Source organism: Benincasa hispida, chromosome 12 (assembly GCF_027475165.1).
Source record: "Benincasa hispida cultivar pf3 chromosome 12, pf3_genome.v1.1, whole genome shotgun sequence".
NCBI classification, from domain to species: Eukaryota; Viridiplantae; Streptophyta; class Magnoliopsida; order Cucurbitales; family Cucurbitaceae; genus Benincasa; species Benincasa hispida.
The window spans coordinates 62,706,681-62,720,574 of NC_143489.1; the positions used below are offsets into that span (position 1 = coordinate 62,706,681).

At 34.8% G+C, this 13,894-nt stretch overlaps 2 protein-coding genes across 5 annotated transcripts; one reads left to right on the forward strand and one right to left on the reverse strand.

The window, feature by feature from the left end:
* The first annotated feature begins 929 nt into the window (after positions 1-929).
* On the forward strand, positions 930-11,278 carry LOC120067179 (putative prolyl 4-hydroxylase 4). Of its 4 annotated transcripts, none has more exons than XR_016525078.1 (13): positions 930-1,306; positions 1,510-1,567; positions 1,667-1,771; positions 2,317-2,374; positions 2,585-2,760; positions 3,484-3,553; positions 3,667-4,005; positions 4,739-4,831; positions 9,491-9,680; positions 9,765-10,041; positions 10,123-10,416; positions 10,492-10,587; positions 10,659-11,278. XR_016525078.1 is itself a non-coding variant. In XM_039018655.2 (8 exons), the coding sequence occupies exons 1-7, from the start codon at positions 1,167-1,169 to the stop codon at positions 3,960-3,962; spliced, it is 903 nt and encodes a 300-aa protein (XP_038874583.1). In that variant the 5' UTR covers positions 930-1,166; the 3' UTR covers positions 3,963-4,005; positions 4,739-5,002. The 4 variants fall into 4 exon arrangements, 1 of the variants encoding a protein (XP_038874583.1); XR_016525077.1 differs by having other exon boundaries at positions 9,554-9,680; XR_005478940.2 differs by lacking the exons at positions 9,491-9,680; positions 9,765-10,041; positions 10,123-10,416; positions 10,492-10,587; positions 10,659-11,278 and adding an exon at positions 6,458-6,791.
* A 529-nt stretch (positions 11,279-11,807) lies between these two features.
* Positions 11,808-13,718, reverse strand: LOC150032121 (uncharacterized). Its single transcript, XM_090308401.1, has 3 exons — positions 13,106-13,718; positions 12,768-12,949; positions 11,808-12,674 (listed from the first exon to the last, which is right to left on the reverse strand). Exons 1-3 carry the CDS (start codon positions 13,716-13,718, stop codon positions 11,808-11,810), a joined length of 1,662 nt encoding a protein of 553 aa, XP_090164527.1.
* Between the last annotated feature and the right edge of the window lie 176 nt (positions 13,719-13,894).

The window sequence follows — 13,894 nt, forward strand, 5'->3', positions numbered from 1 at the left end:
GTCTGAGAAAAATGTTGTTGTAGTAACCTTACTAGGGGTCTCACTGATATATCTCTTGTGTGTGCTGAAAATCAAGTTATTGGGAATGTTTCTTCTGATGTTAATTTTGAGTTAAATGTCTCTGCTGATTCGGGATACCATAGTTTTGTTAATCCTGATGTTAGAGAAAGTGTTGGTGTTCAGGATGTGCATCAAATTGTTGAGGACATGTCTAAAGATGTTGGGGTGAAAGATTTGGAGGAGAAAAGAGCCCTAAGGAGATGAGTACTAATGATGATATTCCTCTAGGGGGTGTTTGGGGTAAGAAGTTGTTATTATAGTCCTAGGTTGTTATAACTAGGTTATAATAGTTTGTATTTGAAGTATAGATTATTTTAGTTTGAATTATAATAATATGTGTTTGAAGTATAAACTATTTTAGTTTGAGGACATAGTAAACACCGTAGAAAAGAATGAAAAAAATAATAAATGTAAAATAATAAAAATTGTAGTACAGTGAATACTATAGCATGAAATAGTGTTGACCGTAGCTAATTGAGAAATACAAAATAGTACTTACTGTAACAAAATGTGATTGTTATAGTTTTATGATAGTTCCCGCCCTAAACACATCCTAAATATTTTGAGTAGAAAGAAGAAAATGAAAATTGAGAATGTTGTTGCCTCAAATCTCGAAGGTTCCTCCCATTCATATGAGAAAAATTTACAAAAGGCCATCACTTCTACAAACTTAACTAGATCCTACATAATTCTTAAATATTACTTTTGTGGTAATGGATCTATAATGAAAAATTTTACATACTAATAAATAAATAATAATGATAAAAAAATGAAGGTAATAAATAAATAATAATGATAAAAAAAAAAAAAAAGACGCTTGCAAAATTTATGGAGAAATTTAGCTGAATTCTCATCTCACAAACCCCACTAGTTGGTGAAGTTAAAAACTAAAAAAAAGACGGGTTTCGGATTCTGACGAGGCAATTTCGCACGTGCAGTTGGTGTGAATTATCTTGCTGTTCGACGTTGACAATTTGACTTCTGTGAGAGGAAAAAAGCCTCTGCTCTGTGATATTCTGCATTTCCAGACTTCTGTCAATTTCCTCCGATAACTCTCTCTCTCTCTCTCGCTATCGCTCTCTTCCTAATTTGATCCGACCTAGACTATGTTCAAATTTCGTAATCTGTTATTCATCTTCTTGATTTTGATCTCATTGGTTGTTCGGGAATCAACTTGTTCGTATGCTGGTTCGGCTAGCTCCACCGTAGATCCTAGTAAAGTGAAGCAGATTTCATGGAAACCGAGGTTCTTATCGCTATCATTTTCAAATGCACGGATCTTCTTTTTGTTTTCTTTTTTGTTCTTTTGTGTTTGTTTGCTGAGAAAGTTGTGAACCGGAAATTAATGAACTCTAAATTGCTTTAGCTTCTAATTTCCGGTCGTCTAGGTTTAGTTCAGTGACTGTTGACTTCAAACTTTTGACAAGGCGATTTCACTGAATGTTGCAGAGCTTTTGTATATGAAGGTTTTCTCACGGACCTAGAATGTGACCACCTGGTTTCTATAGTAAGTTTAGATTTAGTGATATTCATTATTCAGTTTGATATGGAAGTCACGTCGTCAATGTAAATCTCTGGTTGAAGGCTTGTTTTTCTTCTGCGATAGGCGAGATCCGAGCTAAAGAGATCCGAGGTTGCTGATAATGATTCAGGAAAGAGCAAGCTCAGTACTGTGCGAACGAGTTCAGGAATGTTCATTTCTAAAAGCAAGGTCAGGTTTACTCTCCATACTAACAATCTTCCAATTTCTCTGGATGTTTTCTCTAATTTCTCTTTTGGTTTTTATTTTTGATTGGAATCAACTTCTGTTACTGGTCGTCACTGAAGTTATTTATTGAATTAAACGATATGGAAGTAACTTCTCTGTTGCGAAACTGAAATATATTGCCTTCTCAAAGAGGTTAAACAATCAAATTACGACAGGAATGTGTTCCTGATAGCATGGATGCAATAATCAACATTACGTTGACTGTTAGTACAAAATTAGAGAGTAAACAATTTTTTAGGAATAATAGCTTAAAACCTCCTTATCTCCTATCTTGTCGAATTAGGACTAGATTAAATAGTTTGAGCGGTTAGGTTTTAACTTTTAATAAATCTAATATACAGTGTACTGTCTGATTTCCCCTGTATCTTAGAATTGTAGTATATAGTATGACAATAATTATTTCCTTTGGTTCTATTAGATATCATTTTAGATCTCTTCTTTTTACTCCCATGTTTGTATGAAATATTTACATTTTATTTGATATTTAGGATCCAATTGTTTCTGGCATAGAGGACAAAATTTCTGCATGGACTTTTCTTCCAAAAGGTACACGATTTGTTTCACTGTCAAATCACATATTGGTCATTGATATGTTATGTCATATGCATTTGAATTACTACAGCTGATTGCCATAAGTAACACTCATGATTTCTTTATAATTATACCTGGGAGAAGTCAAGGAGTGCATATATTACTGAAATGGTTGTCAATGTCAAGTATCAGTGCTAAATGTCGCGGGTATTTCTCATTTTTCAGAAAATGGGGAGGATATTCAGGTACTGAGATATGAGCATGGAGAGAAATATGAGTCACATTATGATTACTTTGTTGACAAGGTAAATATTGCCTGGGGAGGACATCGTTTAGCTACAGTTCTTATGTATCTCTCTAATGTGACCAAAGGCGGTGAAACAGTATTCCCCTTGGCAGAGGTTAGTTCAAGCGTTAATTCACAAATTACTTTACTAGAACTAAATTATTTATATTCCTCATTTTCAATTTTAAGATTACCTCTTCTTAGATCCGAGTACTCTCTAAATAATAAACATACAACTCTGTCTTTTGATGGAAAGGATCCCTTTATATGACTGTCTTCAATATGTTGAAATATTGAAATGAAACGTGGGAAAGCCTGGATGTTGGATAACCCAGAGGTCTTTGCCATTATTTTATAGAAATTCCTACTGAAAATGACCTAATTTTTGTTCAGATGGATGATACGGAACCCTTTTACCCGATTTGAACCGTATTTTGTTTGTTTGTTTTTTTTTTTTTTTTTTCGCATTTTTTTTTTCTCCATCAAAATGTCTAGCAACTTATACATGTTCATTGTGGATGTAATACAATCCAGCTTAGAGGCATTTAACACTTGCTGCAGCACCGCCTTTTTAAGTACTTCAGTTAGGAAAAATGTTATTGTAATTATGTCAAAGGACCGAAATTCTCCAATTCCCTAGAATTTTAATCAAACTATTGGTGAATTGGATTAGACCTGAAACATCTGAGATTACTGAAATTGTTCCTCGTGGAGAAACCAACTTTTGAAAAATTCTATTTGGTTTTAAAGTTACATATAAATTGGAAATGAATTTGGTTCAGAAACGACCATAATCGATAGCTGACTTGTTTAACCTCGTTATATAACCTCCAAGCAGAAATCTGCCCATCGGAGAGCTTATGAAACAGACGAGGATCTCTCAGAGTGTGCAAGGAAAGGAATTGCAGGTCAGTCACCAAACAAATTATAAGTGCTTTTTCAGTACTTATCAAACCATCTAACTTGCATGAAATTGATGTGCTTTATTGGTTGACATTATTCCGCACTTGGAACGATGCAGTGAAACCGAAGAAAGGCGATGCCCTTCTTTTCTTTAGTCTTGAACCAAATGCTATCCCAGACACGAACAGTCTCCATGGAGGTTGCCCTGTCCTTGAAGGAGAAAAATGGTCAGCAACAAAGTGGATTCACGTCGACTCTTTCAGCAAAAACTTAGGAAACATTGGGAATTGTACTGATCTAAATGAAAGTTGTGAGAGATGGGCTGCCTTAGGGGAATGCACCAAAAACCCAGAATATATGGTCGGATCTCCAGAAATGCCTGGCTACTGTAGGCGGAGTTGCAGGATCTGTTGATTTGATCTCAATGATACACTCGAAATTTCGATACCTTTAGGAGGTAAAATTCTCGTCTTTGGTGGATAGTAATTGATTTGTTTTTAAATCATTGGCGTAGTTTGGAAATTTCTTTCCTTTTCAGTTGCACTTTGATTTGTTTAGATTTTCCCATATTGGAAGTATTGTTCTTCCAAAAAGAAATTGGTTAAATTGTAAAATTGATCTATAATTTGAAGAAAGTTAGAATTTAGTCCGTATTGTTTATAGTTAGAGTTTAAGAATTTAGTCCCTATAATTAGAATTTATTCCACAACTTCAAGCGGTAAAATTCTTGTCTTTGCTGGATGGTAATGGACTTATTTTAAAATTATTGGCTTCGTTTGGAAATTTCTTTCCTTTTTTCATAGCATTTTGATTTGTTTAGGCTTCCCCAAATTGAAAGTATTGTTCCTTCCAAAAAGAAATAGGTGAAATTACAAATTTGGTTCATATGATTTGAAGAAAGTTAGAATTTAATCCGTATGATTTATAATTAGAATTTAGTTCTTATGATTTAGTAAAACCCTCCTAAAGAGTCCATGATAAGGACTAATTATGAGAATTTTATCAAAGCATAAGGAATAAAGTCTAACTTTTAAAATCATAGAGACTAAATCCTAATTTTCTCCAAACTATAGAGATCAAATTTATAATTTAGCTAAAGAAATAGGCAAACATAATTACTTGATAAAGTTTTATCACTCATGAATTTCTTGACCTTTGTTTTTTTTTTTTGGTGTAATTTGGAACGTCAGTTATTTGTGGAATGGAAAGCAGTACAACATTTATCGTGAAGCTATCCTGAAGCACGGATGGATGAGGCAGTAGCCGTTGGGTAATTATGATGAGTATGTATTACTTTATTGACTTTATTTTTCTTATTTGATTTTTTATATGATTCTCTTATAAGAAAGAATATCGTGGTTTTAAAAGCTATAGTTTATATACATTACAGAAAAATCGAGTAATTTTGCTGATGTGACAATGAAGTGATTAGAGAGTCTAACCTTTCATATCAATAGAAATGTCTCTGGTAGAAATGAGTTTATAATATGAAGAGATAAAAATACAATCCATCTATTTTAAATTTTAAGTACTTTTTTTATGTTGAAAATCATTTGTTTTATTCATCTTTTGAAAAGATGAGTTCATAAATGGGTAAAAAATGAGCTCATTTGCATGCAAGTCAATGGACTCTCTATCTCTTTCAAATCTAGAAAACTTATTTTCTTTCTATTTTGGGATTTACGGATTTACTTTTAGTCCTTGATATTAACTTTTGTCAAAAAGCCTTATTAACCTTCCTTCTATATATATATATATAAATATATAATATATTTTTTGAAAAAACACTGAGATATCCTTGTATTTTGAAATTTGTTCAAATTTTGTTCATGTTTTTTTAATTGTCTAATTTTAGTCTCAATATTTTTAATAAATTTTTAATTTGGTCCTCAATACTAGCTTTTTTGTTGACTTTTTTTTTCAATTTTTTTTAATTATCTATTAGCATTTTTACTACAAAGTTTGAAAACATATTCACAAATGAAAATTATTATTATTATTTAACTAATTTCGATAAAATTTAATATTGATGGACTAAATTAAGGTTTATTGAAAGTAATTCGACTAAAATTAGATATTTGAGAGTATATTGATTAAAATTGGACAAATCCTAAATTACAAGAATTAAAAATGAGATTTTAACTAAAAAAGAAACTTTCTCCATAGACATGATTACGTATATAAGTGTCATTTTTTTTTTTAAAAAAAAAATTATTGTTATTATTTTACTCAACTTGATATAAATGAACTTCTGAACTCATTTTAGATGAAAATGCTATCTTCAATCTATTATATGTTTGAAAACTTGGGAAATTTATACGGGTGACCCAATTTTTGGATTCAAAATGTCAAATGATCCATTTTTAAAAAATAATGTCAATTGACCGTCTGCTGATATCATCGTCATACCAAATTACGTAAATTGCCCTTATACTAACCTCATGAGGTAAATCTCGCTCTCGTCTGATTAAATGCTCTCGCTCTCGTTTGAAATTCTCTGGTTTGATGTGATTGCTCGTCAGTGTACGAATGATTTGACAATTTTTATGACAGAAGACTCAAATCAAATCAATAATACCTAAACACAATAGAATGGTGATTTTCTTAAACTCTAAACTCCATTTCAAAGGTGATTACTTCTCTGGTTTTCGACGGTGTTTTGTTGAATGGAGATTTTTCGAACGGGGATTTTCAAGACGAGGTTTTTTCAGAACGAAACAACTTTTTTAAAAAGGTGTTTCGTCTGTTTAATTATTTTTGCTGTATTATTTCTGGAAAGGTTGCATTACGACATTTTGTATAGGTAGAGTAAGAGAGAGAGTAAGAGTAAGAGAGAGAACGAGATTGAGAGAGAGAGTACACTTCAATCGCTTGTACAACTTAATGACAAATGTTCTCTTGCTTCGTAGGATGACATAAAAGTGTATTTATTCGATATGAAGGTGATTAGGATGAGAATGAAAGTTCGTATATTGGGGGACAGTTGAGAGGAATCATTGTGCCTCATACATTGAAGTATGAAGAACTTAAATCTCGCATTTACAGAGTTACAAATGTCAGTTCTTCAGAGTTTGATCTTGTACTAAAAGTTAAATATAAGCTTGAATTTGAAGCCCCTCCACAATGTATAATGAATAATGGTGATGTTCGCTTCCTTCTTTTACGAGAAGAGCTTAGTAGACTTTAGATAGCTGTAACGTTGAAGACTAATTAGGATGAAAATATTGGAATGAGGTTTGGAAATGCGAGTTATGATGATACGGCTGTGGACAGACAATACGAGGAATCATATCAGTTTCTTCGGGAAGATGATATTCTATTGTCTACCAACACTGTACCATCAACATTCGATTATATGGATTGTGGTCCTTCAGTGGATGTGAATGAGCAACCAGCAGGATTGAATGAAATGGATCGTGATCATGGAGATATGCGTCGTTCTATAGCAGTTTCAGTAGTTCCACCATTTGTGGCTTCAAGTCATAAAACAGAGTTGATTATGCCTGGCACCTCTTTATCTGGGACAGAAGACGTTGAAGTTGGTCAACTATTTTTGAGCAAAGGACTTGAAAATGAGATTATCTATTCTGTTCATCAACAAAAATTTTGAATTTAAGGTCGGGAAATCAACCAAATCTCTGTTCACTGTCAAATGTATTAGGGAGACATGTAAGTGGAGTTTTCATGCAGTCAAAATGGAAGGGTCTGATATATTCAAGATCACAAAGTACTGCAGTTCGCACACATGTTCCATTGGAATTTTGAATCACTACCATAGATAAGCAACTGCTACGGTTGTTGGTCAGTTCATTAAAGATAAGTTCACGGGAATAGGACGTATTTATAAACCTTGTTATCGTTGAGGATACGAGGAGAGATTATGGTGTGAACATAAGTTATGATAAAGTGTGACGTGCCAGGGAAGTTGCATATGATCTTACTAGAGGTACTCCAGAATACTCATATTCCATATTACATGTTTATGGAGAAACGCTAAAAATAAAAAATCCAGGTACAATTTTTTAGATCGAACTTGAAGATGAGGTGCATTTTAAGTATATGTTTATGATATTAGAGCCTTGTGTTAGAGGTTTCACAAGCTGTCGGTCTTGTATTATTGTTGATGGGTCGCACTTAAAAGGAAAATTCAAAGGCACCATGTTAGTTGTAGTTTCTATAGACGGGAACAATCAATTATACCCACTAGCATATGCAATAGTGGACAATGAAACCGATCGATCATGGAAATGGTTTATGTCAAACTTGAAATGCAGTATCGGAGAACCCGATAATCTGGTGTTAGTGTTTGATCGGATGGTATCTATTGATAATGCTATTTGTGCATTTTTTCCCACGGCATTTCATGGATTGTACACATGGCATATAAAACAAAATCTGGTTACAAACTCTAAGGATAGCACGATTGCTAGGATATTTAAAGGTGCAGCAAGAGCATTTCGCATGATAGAGTTCCAGACAAAATGGGACGAACTTCGTAGTTTTAGAGATGGTGTTGTCACGAAATATTTGGAAGACATCGGTCTTCAAAGGTGGGCACAAGTTTACCAAATAGAACGAAGATATGATAACATGACAACCAATGGTGCATAGTATTTCAATTCGTTAACTAAAGAGTATTGATTATTGCCCATAGTATGCTTGATTGAACATGTTAGAGGAATGCTCTAATTGTGGTTCTACGAACGGAGGAATTACTGGGCATTTCGAATGACATTGCACTCTGACTACTATGAAACCCGATTGGCAAGTGAGGCCGATAAGGGCAGACAATATCAGGTGGAGCTTATTGATTGTTATCGGGTACACGTGCGAGATAATCGATTGGACGGTATTGTCAGTCTTCACACGAAGGAATGCACGTGTAAGGAATTCGACTCACTTGGTATCCCGTGTTCGCATGCAATTGTTGCTGTCAAGGAACAAAATATACCCATCCACAGTCTTTGCAGTCGATTTTATACAATGGACTATCTAATGACTGCGTATGTGGAGCCTATAAATTCATTTGGCCACATATCTGAATGGAAAAGACCTCATAGATATGTAGAAAAGATTATCCTTCCTCTGAAGTTTGTGCCACAAGTCGGGCGACGGAGAGTGAGAAGAATATCATCTAGAGGAGAATTTCGCAGACAAATGAAATGTGGTCGGTGTGGGAATTATGGGCATAATCGCCAAAATTGTACCAAACTACTTACAACCGTGCGACGTGCTGAAAATGCAGAGACTGTGACACAAACATCTCTCATCTAGTTTAGTTTGTAACTAGTAACATTTCATTTGTTATAAATATCATTGATCAATTTTTCATACGTCATACTTGTAACATGCTTGTAACATACTTCATACCTTTTCATACTTCATACTTGTAACACTTCATCTTTCATGCTTTCATCTTGTAAACAAAAAACAATAACAAGTTAGAGTATTTCTATAATAGCAATCTTCATACTCTCTCAATCTTCATACTTGTAACAAAAAACAATAACTTCATACTCTCTCAACATCTCGCTCTCTCAATGTTTAAACTTTGAACCTTGAACCATATAATGTTCTACATACCATTGATACAATGAAAAGAGCAGTAGCTCAATTATGCATGTTTTGATAAAATTCTGATATTGAACTTTGAACTTACATGAAAAATACATGTTCAATTATACAATGAAAAGGGCAGTAACTCCATTATACAAAAAAAATAAATGTTTTTACATACATAAAAAATACAATAAAAAATACATGTTCTATACACAAAAAATATGGAGTGTTTAACCATAGTTGACACGCTAACTGCATTCTATATTCACTCATCTTCTCCTGAGTGATTACGGACGAATCAGCACCAGTCACCAGGTGTTCTAGTAATTTGATTGCGAAGATGCCACAATCAAGCGACCCGTGTTGTATGTCGATGTTCATAGGTCGCGAGATTTTCCAACAGGCTGTGGATAGTCTATTTATTCGTACTTGCGAACGATTGACAGCTCATTATCGAGGTTGGATGGTCGTATATCGGGTCTAGATAGTCGTGTATCCAGTATGAAGGAAAACATGACGGACATGAAAGGGCAATTGTCGGCCATCCTGTCACTGTTGCAGTCTATGTGCAAGGTTTGCATTTACTATCATTTTATGTCTTTACGTGTTTAGTTTTTACGTGTTCGTGAACTCATCATTTTACTTTACTGATTGAAGGGTTCCACGATGAATGAGGAGACGACCAGGTCACCCATCCCATCTCAAGATCTTGATACCAATAATGCGACTGCCTCTGACACTCCTATCCCCCCCTTTACAGCCCAATACCACCACGACATCACCAATTGACATCGAACCTATAGAGGCCGACGTCCCACAAACAGAGCTCAACATGTCTGCCTTACTCACCATGCCACATACAGAGGCTGATATGTTTGGCATCCCAGAGGCCGACACTTCTCGGATTGTTACGACCACAAAAGAAGTTACACTGGTGAGTAATTTATTAATCAGTAATCTTTATTTATATTTTTATATTTCTTGATGAGTAACGTTTTGTTATCTGTTTATGTAGGAATCTCGAAGAATTAGTCGTAAGAGAAAACCTGTTGATAAATATACACCCCCAGCTCAAGTAAAGAAGAAAAGTGTGGTTAAGCATCCTCTCCCAGGTGTAGCTACGTCACTATCCAGAGCGATCGTCACATATAACGTAGCACATGATGTTCCACACAATATCCTTACAGAAATGATGGGCTAGATCTCGGACAACAATACTGACAACGAGGTTTGAGAGAACTCCTTTAAACCACTCATCAAGCAATTCTTCAAGGAATTGATTACCCTGAATTCGTTGGTCGAGTGCGATGTAAGTTTCCTAGTCTTGACTTCTTTACATGTTGGCTATCTTGTACTTTTACTGACATAGTAATTTTTTGTGCAGATCATAAATACTTTATTTTATTTTTTGAAAGAAAAATTTTATACCCGGCCCGACATGTGCATGCACAAGTTCACCATCTTGCCAATTGGTGTAACGGTAAATTTTGATATTTCATTTCTTAACTTCTCATTATATTTCGTTACTTAACTTCTTATTTTATTTGACAGAGTCACTTTAATGCTCGTGGCGGGGTATTTAAACGAATAAAGAATAAGACACTTCTGGAGGCTACCCTAGCATGGGAAGATGAAGACACGTATAAGGACTACGTCACTGATAGATTCGATGTCAAATGGGCAGATGCGGATTTTGTTTATACGGCGATGAATATCAGTGACCATTGAATGGTCCTTGCAATGGACATTAACAGAGGCCACATATTCGTATTCAATTCACTTCCGTCATACACACCAATGACAAAGCTGGTGAATTGGCTAGGGCCATTGACGGTCACAGTATCATCCTTACTTCACTACTGTGACGTGGATTGTTCAAAATCGAATCTATCCACAGCCCGTTGAAAAATCTTGCGACCTATGAATGTCGACATACAACACGGGTCGCTTGATTGTGGCATATTCGCAATCAAATTACTAAAACACTTGGTGACTGGTGCTGATCCGTTCATAATCACTTAGGAGAAGATGAGTGAATATAGGATGCAGTTAACGTGTCAACTATGGGCAAACACTCCATATTTTTTATGTGTATATAACATTTATTTTTTATTGTATTTTTTTATGTATGTAAAAACATTTATTTTTTATGTGTAAAAACATTTATTTTTTATGTGTGTAAAAACATTTATTTTTTATGTATAATGGAGCTACTACTCTTTTCATTGTATAATTGAACGTGTATTTTTTATGTAAGTTCAAAGTTTAAAGTTCAATATCAGAATTTTATTAGAACATGCATAATTGAGCTACTGTTCTTTTCATTGTATCAACGGTATGTAGAACATTATATGGTTCAAGGTTCAAAGTTCAAACATTGAGAGAGCGAGATTTTGAGAGAGAGTAAGATTTTGAGAGAGAGCGAGATTGAGAGAGTATAAAGTTATTGTTTTTTGTTACAAGTATGAAGATTGAGAGAGTATGAATTTATTGTTTTTTGTTACAAGTATGAACATTGAGAGAGTATGAAGATTGCTATTATAGAAATACTCCAGCTTGTTATTGTTTTTTGTTTACAAGATGAAAGTATGAAGTATGAAGTGTTACAAGTATGAAGTATGAAATATGTTACAAGTATGACGTATGAAAAATTGATCAATGGTATTTATAACAAATGAAATGTTACAAGTTAGTTACAAACTAAATTAGATGAGGAGTGTTTGTGTCACGATCTCTGGCATTTTCAGCACGTCGCACGGTTGTAAGCGGTTCAGTACAATTTTGGCGGTTATTCCCATAATTCCCACACCGACCATATTTCATTTGTCTGCGAAATTCTCCTCTGGATGATATTCTTCTCACTCTCTGTCGCTCGACTTGTGGCACAAATTTCGGAGGAAGGATAATCTTTTCTACATATTCAGGAGGTCTTTTCCATTCAGATATGAGGCCAAGTAGATTTATAAGCTCCGCATACGCAGTCATTAGAGAGTCTACTGTATAAAATCGACTACAAAAACTATGGATGAGTATATGTTGTTCCTTGGCAGCAACAATTGCATGCGAACACGGGATACCAAGTGAGTCGAATTCCTTACACGTGCATTCCTTCGTGTGAAGATTGACAATACCGTCCAATCGATTATCTCGTACGTGTACCCGATAACAATCAATAGGCTCCACCTGATATCGTCTACCCTTATCGGCCTCACTTGCCAATCGGGTTTCATAGTAGTTAGAGTGTAATGTTGTTTGAGATGCCCAGTAATTCCTCCGTTCATAGAACCACGATTGGAGCATTCCTTTAACATGTTCAATCAAGCATACTATGGGCAATAGTCGATACTCTTTAGTTAACGAATTGAAACACTCTGCACTGTTGGATGTCATGTTAATATATCTTCGTTCTATTTGGTAAACTCGTACCCACCTTCGAAGACCGATGTCTTCGAAATATTTCGTGACAACATTGTCTCTAAAACTACGGAGTTCGTCCCATTTTATCTGGAACTTTGTCATGCGAAATGCCCTTGTTGCATCTCTAGATATCCCAACAATTGTGTTATCCTTAAAGTTTGTAACTAGATTTTGTTCTATATGTCATGTGCACAATCCATGAAATGCTATGGGAAAAAATGCACGAGCATTGCTGATAGATACCATCCGATCAGAAACAAACAACAGAATATCGGGTTCTTCGATACTGCATTTCAAGTTTGACACAAACCATTTCCATGATCGATCGGTATCATTGTCTACTATTGCAATAAATATATACTTGAAATGCACCTCATCTTCAAGTTCAATCTCAAAGACTGTACCCGGATTCTTTATTTTTAGCGCTTCTCCATAAGCATGTAGTATAGAGTATGAGTATTCTAGAGTACCTCTAGTGGGATCATACGCGGCTTCCCTTGCACGCCACGCTTTATCATAACTTATGTTCACGCCATAATCTCTCCTCATATCCTCAACGATATGACAAGGTTTATAAATACGTCCTATTCCCGTGAACTTATCTTTAATGAGCTGACCAACAACCGTAGCAGTTACTTGTCTATGGTCGTGATTCAAAATTCCAATGAAACATGTGTGCGAACTGCAGTACTTTGTAATCTTGAATATATCAGACCCTTCCATTTTGACTGCACGAAGGCTCCAATTACATGTCTCTTTAATACATTTGACAGTAAACAAAGATTTGATTGATTTCCTGACCTTATATTCAAATTTTTTATTGATGGGCAGAATAGATAACCTCATTTTTAAGTCATTTTTTCTCAAAAATAGTTGACCAACTTTAACGTCCTCTGTCCCAAATGAAGAGGTGCCAGGCATAATCAACTTTGTCCTATGACTTGAAGACACAAATGGTGGAACCACTGAAGCTGCTGTAGAACGATACACATATCTATGATCACGATCCATTTCATTCAATTCTGCTGGTTGCTCATTCACATCCACTGAATGACCACAATCCATATAATCGAATGTTGATGGTATAGTGTTGGTAGACAATGGAATATCATCCTCTTCCCGACAAAACTGATACGATTCCTCATATTGTCTGTCCACAGTCGTATCATCATAACTCACATTTCCAAACCCCATTCCAATATTTTCGTCATGATTAGACTTCAACGTTACAGCTATCTAAAGTCTACTAAGCTCTTCTCGCAAAAGAAGGAAGCGAACATCATCATCATTCATTATGCATTGTGGAGAGGGTTCAAATTCAAGCTTATATTTAACTTTCAGTATAAGATCAAACTCTGAAGAACTGACAT